At 50.9% G+C, this 10,450-nt stretch overlaps 1 protein-coding gene and 1 long non-coding RNA gene across 3 annotated transcripts in view; both read right to left on the bottom strand.

Annotated features, from left to right (window-relative positions):
• Positions 1-1,155, bottom strand: part of UTS2 (urotensin 2) — a 7,851-nt gene extending 6,696 nt beyond the window's left edge. For both annotated transcript variants that reach the window (XM_019541748.1, XM_019541749.1), the window contains exon 1: positions 1,031-1,155. In XM_019541748.1, coding sequence (XP_019397293.1) covers positions 1,031-1,133 — 103 coding nt within the window. In that variant the 5' untranslated portion in view covers positions 1,134-1,155. The remainder of the gene's footprint in view (positions 1-1,030) is intronic.
• The window catches only part of LOC109314535, a 19,762-nt gene extending 11,354 nt beyond the window's left edge, over positions 1-8,408 (bottom strand). Inside the window, exons 1-2 of the long non-coding RNA XR_002102300.1 lie at positions 8,397-8,408; positions 8,109-8,110 (exon numbers count right to left, since the gene is read on the bottom strand). This is a non-coding gene — a long non-coding RNA (uncharacterized LOC109314535). The remainder of the gene's footprint in view (positions 1-8,108; positions 8,111-8,396) is intronic.
• Positions 8,409-10,450: the final 2,042 nt, after the last annotated feature.

The following is a 10,450-nucleotide window of genomic DNA, read 5'->3' as shown; positions in this document are numbered from 1 at the left end:
GGAGGGCTGCTCTATCCCCCCACCCCCAGCTTCTAGCCTGAGCCACTGCAGGCATGTGTCTGAATTTCCTCAGTCCAGAGAGAATGTCTGTCTCATTGCAAACTGGTTTAGCCTAGCCAGGTTAGACTAACCTGCAAAGATTGAATCAATTCAGGCTCAGACTTTTTGAATGTTTGTCTCTAGCCCAGAAGAACAGCAGCATTTAAGATCCAGAGTAGGTTATTGTGGTCCCCTCTGCCTAGGCAGTTCTGTGAGATCACTTAGGTGCTGTTCTGTAGCACTCCCTGTTCTGTGATTCCTGAGCCCCAGGAAATTGCTGAGCCAGTACTGCTCTGCCTCTGACTGCGGTAATGTCTCTCTTCTAGTTCTGGACCCCCATCCCCTTGTCCTGAAGCCTCTGTGTCCTGACCAGTGGTATTCCTGCTCTCCTGAGTCTTGGATTTCCAAGCAGCAGTGCTTTCCCTAACTAAGCTAAAAAGGGTCCACAGTGCTTGCAAACACCCAGGAGGCAATAAATGTGAGATTACCAGACCCATTCTCATTACTGTCTTAAGCCAGATTTTTGTACCCTCCTGATTATTGTTTCTGTGAGTGATGTCTGTGGCAACTAGATTTCTAGATAATTTAACTTTAAAAGTAACTGTAACAAGCAGCAATCTTTAAAGTGCAGCCAGAGAGCTGCTCATTCTGGCAGGAAACTTCCAATAGAGAATCCCAAATCTCCTCAGTGTTTTTGAGACAGAAGCTGTATGTGCCAGCTCACGTTCAGCATGGCAAAGTACAGACAGCTTGTGCTCCAGGCCTGAAGGCTGTAGCAAAGGGTGGTTCATGCACCCAGTGTCTCAATTCCATGAGGACACATACCCAGTATTGGTTCCCATTGTGCCTATGGCATCATGAAGAAATCTGTACCGCTTTTCACAGTTGAGGAGCCCAGATACAAAGAGCCCCTTCTGAGTGAGAAAAAAAAATCTGTCTGGTCCTGTGTCCCTTACTAGAATACTGACCACAAAAAACAAAAGGAACTTACCCGAGAGCTGATAGGACATCTCACTGAAGTCCCTGATGGGAAGAGATGAGAGAGGACAGGACAGGCTGATGATAATGAGCCAGCAGAATACCAGCCTGTGCATTGTTGCTGTTTTAAGTAGTTAGTCTTTGTCGACCCCTATAGTACAGAACTCTTGTCTGACTGGTGCAGTTTCACCTATTATATAGCTGCTCATGACCTCATAAATATCATCATTCCCCCAAACCAAAAAAAACCCATCCAATTAATTTATTGCCTGTGATCCTGAATGGAAACCTCTTTGCATTGATGTAATTTTTCAAGGTAACAGTTCATAGACAATAAATTTACTGTTGTGTTGCAAGGTGTACAAAGTGGATATTATATCAAACCCAGCACAGTCAAGTTTATAAATCTGGCATTCAAAAAAAAAAGTAACGTCCAGTTATAAATCACAAGCTAACGAGAGGGTCAGACATTGGTTTGAAATGACCAGGGCAATGAGACAGCTGATTTATGAGCCTTTGCAGGCTTGACGCAGCACATCTGATATGAACTGTGCTTCTTTTTTTCTGTTGTGAAGTGGATGGATGAGTTGTCATGTTATATTTGGGGTTCTTGTGCCAGAAGAATGAGAATAGGGGGGATTGAAACTTCTACTCACTTTGTTTGCAAAGAAAAGTTGAGTTGTGTTTAAGATGTTTTTCTTAATATTTTTCCTGTAGAGTTTCATTTCTGTTTATTTGTGAAGGCCTCTTCCAACATTGCCCTAGAGAGTCACCTTGGCATTGAGTGTGCAACTTCCACCTTTTACAGTTCAGTGGAGACTAACTCAATACGTATAAACACATTTGGGTCCGTGTTAAATGTAGGTCCCTCGCTGACCTGTAAGCAGGCCTGGCCCTTTCCACTCTCATTTCTCCCATTTCCCTCATCAGAAGGAGCTTGCTAGTCCATGTATTAGGTCATGGGCTAAGTTAACTTTCCTTTTCTTTTTTTAAAGCTCAGATGGTGGTAACTATGCATAACAAGCCTCCTCATAACTTTATTCTGTGGCTTCCACCATCCATCATTTCTCCTTGCAGTCACACCTGTCATATCCATCCTAAATTGTGAACTCCTCTGGGAAGGGATAAGTCCTTGTTGCCTCTGTAAAGCACCAGGCACATTCATATACAAGTTTTCAATCATAAGTTGACATGTGTTTTTGGTGCATATGGCTTGTTTTAGATGATCTTGAGGACACAAGTTCTATAGCCTTTTGTGGTTCAGTCAGCCTCTCATAGTTGTTAGGAGATGGAAGGGACCTTACAGATAATTGGGTCCAGCCCCCCTGCACATAGGCAGGAAAGACTGCTGGGGTCAGATGACCCCAGAAAGATGGGCATCAAGACACGTTTTGAAGATCACCAGGGTGGGTGACTGTACCACCTCTGGGGGCATCCTGTTCTAAACCCTTGGCATTCGACTTGTAAATAAGTTTTTCCTTATGTCTAGTCTGAAGCAATCTTCAATCAGTTTGTGCCCATTATTTCTTGTCCTCCCCTGGGGGGCCTTGGTGAATAGATGCTCCTCCAGGCCATGATGTACGCCCCTGATATACTTATAGGCTGCCACCAAGTCCCCTCTGAGTCTTCTTTTCAGTCTCCAGACTGAACAGTCCCAAGTCTTTCAGCCTCTGCCCATATGACCTGGTCTCTAGACCTCTAATGATGCACGTGGCCCTCCTTTGGACTCTCTCAGGCTCCCTTCACTTTAAACCGGGGCGGCGGTAATTATTTCAGGCAGAGGGCTGCTTACCAAGTTTTGGCAAACCATCGAGGGCCGCATGGGTAGTCCTGTCCCTTGACAGGTGCCCCATCCCCTGGTCACAATCTTGAGACCGGAAGTCCTAGCCCCTGACCTTTTCCACCCTCCCCTTGGCCCACCAGAAGTACTCCTTTCAGCAAGGGTTTGTCATCTCCGAACCAGAAAAATACCAAATCATATTCTAAAAATCAAACATTTATTACAACATTCATTAATTTGCTTAAAAAAATTATTTGTGTCTTGATTTACATGTGTTTGTTGAGTGTACATAGAGGGGATTGCACAATAGCTTAAAATGAAGACTTACCCTTGTATACTGGGGGAGGGTGGGTAGAGGTTTGTGGAGTGTGGGTGTCTGTGTGGGGTTTGTGAAGGTAATGGATAGGTGTGTGGGGTGTGTGTGTGTGTTTGGCACTGGTGTAACCCTGTGCTCCTGCTCACAGATAGTTCCTTCTCTATCTGCCACTGCTGCCCTTCTGCTGCTTCTCTGTCCTTACCCTGCTTGCCACTCTGGCACCATGTCCCAGCTACATGACCAAGACCGTGGGACACAGCAGGACTCAGAGCTGGACTGGACCGGCCAGCACTACATGGGGCCAGCTATGAATTGCAGAGGCTGGGTCAGCTGCTGCTGTGTCCGGCAGCCCAACACTGCAGCTGGGAACCGCATGGTGCTGGAGTGACCGGTGGGGGTGGAGGGGAGTGGTGGCAGTGGCAGGGAAATGGCTGCAACATGGGGGGATGAGTGGGAGTGAGTGGGGAGCCAGAGCTCAGCAACAGGTGGGGCAGCATTGGCAGGGTCCAGAGCGGGCAGTGGGAGTGAGGGGCACAGGCTGCCAGGGGCTCTGGAGATGGGCCGGGCTGTGCCAGCAGGGAGAGGGGCTAGCCAGCCTAGCTCCAGAGTCCCTGCCGGCCTGGGCCCCATGCTTCTACCACCCCACTCTGGGTCCCTGCTGGCCCTGGCCCCAGTGCATTGGCACAGGCCGCATGCATGCACTCCATGCTCCCTCTCGCTGCCCCTTCCCCCACACCTGCTTCTGCTTTCCTGCCCATAGCTACTGCTGCTCCAGCACTATGTGGTTCCTGACTACAGCATCAGAACTGCAGCAGCCAGCCCAACCCTGAGGACTGGCGTGATCACCCGTGGTCCTCCCCTCCTCCTGCTTCTTATCTGATTTTCCCTCTGGCACAGGAAGACAGGAACGGCCCCACGGGCCCAGGCCAGAACCCTCTCCTTCGAATGGGGCTTCTGGCTGCAGGGGCAGGGGAGCAGGGGGGCAGGGCCTTGCTTCTGCTGCCACTTGATCTTGCCAGTGGCTTCCCCTGGGTGCTATTGCCCCTGGCTCCTGTCATCTTTGACAGGCAGCCAGGGACTGATAAATATTACTTTTCTAAATTTTTTAGGGTCCCTGCAGGCCAGATGCAGCCTGCAGGCTGTATCTGGCCACCCCTGCTCTAAAACTTAGTTTTCCTGTCTTTAAATACAGTGCAAAATGCAAGTGATAGTTGACCAATTACTACTAGATTACGTGTTTTCCAATTTTAATTTACCGTTTTTAGTTGTTTGGTAATTGCACGTATAGTGAATTAAGTGCTTCTTTGTTTTCCTTTTTTTTTATTAGTGTTTCATGTTAAGGTTGATCTTTCATACTGTAAATTCTGTAATTTCCAAAACTATCTGAAAATGAGCAAAGACACAAGGATATGACACAAGGATGACAGCCACAGGCATAGTGCAAAATACATGTGTGTATGTAAGCACATATGCCAAGGGGCCATATATTGACTTGAAAAATATTTGCTGTAGGTGTCTGAAACATGCCATCTGTGCATCTCTCTCCTGGTTCCTGCTTAGGTATGCGAGTGACATCAGAAAAGTGTTCTACGAAATGGGAATTAATAAGTTCTTGTTAGACCCTTTACCACTAGAGATGGTATATGGCAAAAAGAGTTTTCCCTCTGTCTGTGACTCATGTACCTCCTCATTCTGAGATTGCAGGCAGTAATTAGGTCTGATCTTGATACATGACTTCCCTGTTTAAGTTGATGCTGGGTGCTTGATATAAGCACTTCTCCTTCAATGACCTCTCAATGACAATGGCATCATCAACATTCCCTCAGAATGTCCTGCAAAGCAAGCTAATAAAAGAGGATCTCTAATGAGCAGCTTGTGTCCTTTGTCTTTCCAAGAGGAAGAGCACAGCCTCTTACAGCAATTATAAAGTGCGTCATGAAGAAGTTGGGCATCTTGCCACAGCTTATTGCCTTCTTTTGCATTTGTCACCTAGAAACTCTCCTCTGTTGGAATGTCAAAGACATTTTCATCAGGAACAAGGCACACGTCATCAGGCAAAGCAAAGAAGCGATTCATCCTGAATAAGGGTGTGTCACGGAGTGGGGCGCAGGAGCAGCCGTGATGCCACTAGCGCCCCCTGCCCTGCCCAATTAGGGCAATCCAGCACCCTCTTTTCTCGCCCGCCACGTCTTGTTGGTATATGGTTCTATAAGGGAGGCTGCCACTTATTGCCCTGAACACTGTCCTATGCTTGTACTATTCCCCGTTCTGCATGGGGTGACCTGGTGCACCCCCAGCCCTATAGGCTATGCGTGCCTCCTACCTCCCCTTTAGCACGCCCCAAGCCTCACTGCTCTTCCGGATGTTATCAGGTCCTTTTCCTTTTCCGCGCCCTGCCCGGCACCCCCTGGCTTGTCACGCAACCAGGGCCCCTTGTCTGGTGCCTCTGGGCTTGTCCCACAACCAGCGCCCCTTGTCTGGTGCCCCTGGGCTTGTCACACAACCAGCGCCCCTATATCTATTAGCCCTCTCAGGCTTACTGATCGTACTCTTGCCAGTTGGGCTCAGGCGGCTTGAGCCTTACCTGGCCCCTTTGACCCTTCGGGGTCCCCACTACTGTGGCGCCCCTCCAGGACCCTTTCCAGTCCGCACCCCTGCTGGGGTTTCTATCAATTCCCAATGGGGCTCAGGCGGCCTAAGCCTTACCTGGCCCCTTTGGCCCTTTGGAGTCCCCACCACTGTGGAGCCCCTCAGGGACCCTTTCCAGTCCTACCCCTGGTTGGGGCTCAGGTGGCCGTGGCCGTGCCTGGCCCCCTGGAACACCGTCAGGGTCTTTCGCCTTACTGGGGCTTCTCCGTGTATCGCCCCACAGGGCCGGGGTCAACACCCCTCAACACCGCGCCCCACTGGCACAAACAGCTGTGCCCACCTGGCATTGCTCACTGTGCCCCACTGGGCACCAGGAACCCCCAGATTACTGGGGAGCTCCCATGAGGCCTCCTCACACCCCTACAGCCTCACCCGGTCCTCCGGTATAACAGTAACTAGACAGAACCATAAGCCAAACGGCTGAAACACAACAATAAGCCTCCTGGCTACAACGTAAGATCTAAGCCCACCTGGCTCTCTCACAAAGGCCTCCCAGTCAGGGTCCTCTCCACCCTCACCATGCTGCAGCCGCTTGGGTGGTCAGGCTGCAACAATCAGTTCTGCTCTGCTCAGCTCTCCTGCAGAGCTCCTGCACCTCAGGCTGCCAGAAGGGAACTGCTGCTAGGCTTCGGCCTGGGCTGTTTATAAAGGCCTGGCCCTGCCCCCTTCTTGTCACATGACCAACCCGGTTGCCCCAGCAACCAGCACCTGAGCTGCCCCTGGAGATTGGCAGCTGGCCTTCTCCCTTCTTAGGAACAGGGCACCTGAGTGTCCCTGTGACAGGGTGCAAAACACAAATTTGTGAATGAAAATTAGAGGATGGTTTTTAAGAGACTTTTAAAACTTGTCCAAAACTATGATTCTGAAATCAGCCCTTAATAAATTGCTTGAGCTTATTTCACTTACACGACATCAGTGTGAGACGATAGCACAATGGGAGTTTGAGTAGATGACTTTTCTTGGGGAATAATGGGGCTGGACTGGCCATATTATCATACTCTATTAATAACAGTATCAACCGAGAGAAACATTTATGAATGAGTGCTCAGCCTGTACTGGTGACCAGGATGGCTCATGTGATGCCTGGGGCCTCACGTGTTGTATGGCTTGTTGAAGGATTAGCCCTGCCCCTCAACTCGCCTGCCACAACTTTGATGTTAAACTATCAAGAGAGGGCGTTCAGTGAAGGTCTTCCTGGGAGGGCCTCCCGACAAACGGCAGTACAAACGATTGTTTGGTGTGCTGTTCCATGGGACTCCACCTCCCCTACACCCCGTCCACTCGCCAACCGGATGTGTGTTCATAGAGTGGGGATTTTGGACCTGTAGAGTTTCCCACAGCTTGCTTTGGGTGGAGTCCCCCATCAGTGTGGATGCAGATGGTTCTCCTGCCTCTGGCCTCGAAGCCTTCTTTAGGCTCTTTGCTTTCCCTTTTTCCATTTTTTTTTTTTTGTTTGTTTTAGAAGAAATACTCCCCTGGGGAGGAGAGGGCTGTGAAGATGCCTCCTTGACCCCAGCCTCCTCCAGGGGGCTCAAGTGCCTCCTCTGCCCTGTTTTCTACAGGGAGCTCAGATGCTTCCCTTAGCTTGCTTTCTGCGGGGAGCTGGAAGGCTTCCCCTGCTCTGCCTCCTGGAGGGGGCTCAGAAGTTCCCTTGTGTGGTGTGAGGGAGCCACACAGGCTGTGCCGCTCCTCTTGTATGCTGGAGCCTCAGCAGCTCTAGCGTGCTGCCCACTAGCGCTCTCTCTCTCCGGCTCCCTCCCCGCCCTGGTTCTGGCGCAGCTTTTAAACTTTCCCATGGCGGCCTATGTGGCTGCCGCAATTGGTCCGACTGTTCCCTGCGCAGGAAACAACTGATTAAACAGCCGGTGTAACGCCGGCTCATGCAGCTGCAGCTACAGTCCTGGCTCCTGTGCTGGCAGCCTGGCAGGGGGTAAGTCACCCCTGCCGGTGGTCTGTTTCAGGGGTTTGGGGCCCCTGGGGAGTACCCTCTCCCCTTCAGGAGCCTGTGGTGGCACCTCGCTGCCACAGCTCGTAATCTATCATTTATTAATAGTGACAAGGAAATTGCAGAAATGATAGAAAATCCAAGATTGATGATCCATTATGGATATTATTTTGCCCCTCTTCCAAAACAACTTGTAATCCCTTCAGTTAAATACAGAGTCAAAAAACCCGAGGCTGAATTGATTCAATCTTTGGAGGTTAGTCTAAGCTGTGCAGATTGAACCAATAAGCAAGTGAAGAGACATTCAATTTGATTCTGGAAATTCAGCCACATGCCTGCAGTGGTTCAGGCCAGAAGCCAGGGAGTGCTAGAGCATGCGTCCTTGCTCAGCTGGAGCAGACAGCTTGGGCTAAAGCTAGCCCACCTACCTTGTGAGGGGGGGGTGTGTGACAAAGGGTCTGACTCATGGTCAGTCACCATACTGGCCACCCCTCTGTCTAGGGCAGTCTCCCCTGCCTTACCTGCCACAACTTGTTGGGATAAACCTGATGTAATAAGTGGGAGGCTGCCCATTTTAATGCCCTGATGCCAAGGGGTTTACATGCCACTCCAACCTTCCCTTACTGTGCCCCATGCCCTGCAGATGACATCCACAGTGCCTCACCATGACCTGTTCTCCAGGGTCTCACCTGGTCTCACTCTCCCCTGGAGTTTGCCATCACTGTGTTGCCACACTATGCACCAAACTACCCATTATGACTTCCCTGGCCCCTTATGGGCCGCTCTCAGCCTTCGGCTCTGCTTTCCCAGGTATCCTCAGTTGTGCACTGCATGGTCTCAGTGATTGAGTAATCAGTCTAAACCTATAACTGTACAGAAGTTCCATGCACACACACCAATCTAAAAGTTGCAGAACCTGGTTTAAGATAAACCCGGATCTATGTAGTTAGTATCAAACTTAAATGATTTAGGTCAAACTGGTGCATGGAATTTCTGTACACTTTTCCTGCACAGCCTGGGGCTAGGAAAACTCAGCCACTGGCCGCAGCCTCAGGGCTGCTCTCCCCACTCCCCACACCAGTCTATTTTTTGTCTCCCCCCTTGACTAGCTAACCCTCTCAACCTCCCACCCGCAAGCTTTTATCAGTGTTCGCTGCTGCCAGAGCCCCAGTGGGGGAAGGGACAGGAAGGATGGGGGTGTAGGTTTGCTGGGGGGAGGGGCCTACCCCTCATGGGTTATGCCTGCCCCCACTATCCCACCTTCTGGTCATGCCTGCTCCCCTAACCCACCTGTAGCAGGGCACTGAGGTGCCTGCTACTTGTGAACTGGTAATGAAGAGGTACAGGTACAGGTTGCTATGGCAACCGGTGGGAGTCAGCTGACTGGAAGGGGCAGGGTTTGGCTCCTATGTAACTCCCAGGCTGAGGCCAGGCAGGCAGTTCCCTGCCAGCGGCCATGGGGGAAGAAGCTCTCCCAGAGCAAGCAGAGGGGAGAGGCCAAACTGCAGGTACAGCTCCGAGACTGGGGGAAGGACAGAGCACCCCTGATGTGGCAAGAATAATGTTATAGCTGAGCAGCTTGAATTTGTTACAGCCCAGGGGCTTGTTTTATTTCTTGTTGTATAAAATACCGGAGGTTGGGAGAGGCTATTAGGGGTTGGAGGAGGCCTCATAGGGGCCCTTTAGCAGTGTGGGAACCCCAGCCCCAGAGAGGGGGCAGCAAGTAGCCCCGGAGAGGGGGTGCAAACCCCAGCTCCAGCGAGGCGCAATCTTAAAAGCCAGGAAGTTCTGGTACGCCTGTGGTGCAGCTTTATTTTTGTATTTTTTTGTGGCCTGGGAGGCTGCAGGCTCAGGGTTGTCCCCTGGTTTTGGGCCTGTGGCCCTCCGGCTGTGGGGTTGGTGCCCGGGCCTCTGGACCAGGCTCCGGATTGGAGCAGGAAAAGGCCTTAAGACCATGGAAAAGCCTAGAGCCTCGGTGTCAAACCCTGTTTAGTGGGTTTAGATGGGGAGGCCTAGCTAGAAAAAATCAGGGGTCAGTCCCACTTACGGAAAGCCCCCAACATACCCAATACAATAGGCAGGCTCCCGCTTGCAAGAACATCATCCTAATTTCCATCAAGTCATGGCAGACGAGTGTAGGGTGGGACATAAGAACCCCAAAGAAGGATCCAAGGGCACCCCAAGCAAGGCGCGGAGGACTAGGAAGATGGCGTTGGGAAGGGCGACCTGTGGGTTGTGCCTTTTCCCCTCAACCCTTGTAGGTCATGCCTGCCTCTTCTACTCTACCCACAGGATGTGCTTTCCCTCCCAACACCACCCACAGGTCACATCTGATCCCCCCACCCCTCACAGGTCATGCCTGACCAAGCCCCACTGGTTGCGCCTCCCCAGAGGCAGATTAAGAGTTTTTGGCAAGCGAAACTCGGTGGCATTTGAACCCCAACCCTCACACCCAGCTCAGCATTTATCAGACCAGTTCTAATCTGGATTTACAAAGGCATCTCGGGCTGTACATTCCCCGGTCCCACTATGGGAGGCCTATGTAAACTTAATTGGCTAAAACTTGGTTGCCAGGTTAGGGAATGCTGAGCCAATAGACCGAGTCAGAGGGGGTATGGGCAACATTTAAACAATGGTACAGGGTTCATCACAGCGTCCAGCCCGTTGGAGCCCTGTCCACAAGTGTTGTCATACTTTTCCCGAGATGATTGGTGGAAGTCCTCTCCACAACAGGTTATGAACA

The sequence above is a fragment of the Crocodylus porosus genome, unplaced genomic scaffold, assembly GCF_001723895.1.
Source record: "Crocodylus porosus isolate Cpor-Errol unplaced genomic scaffold, CroPor_comp1, whole genome shotgun sequence".
Taxonomy (NCBI): Eukaryota; Metazoa; Chordata; order Crocodylia; family Crocodylidae; genus Crocodylus; species Crocodylus porosus.
The sequence above is the reverse complement of the archived record's forward strand: the minus strand, read 5'-3'. Positions and strand labels throughout refer to the sequence as shown.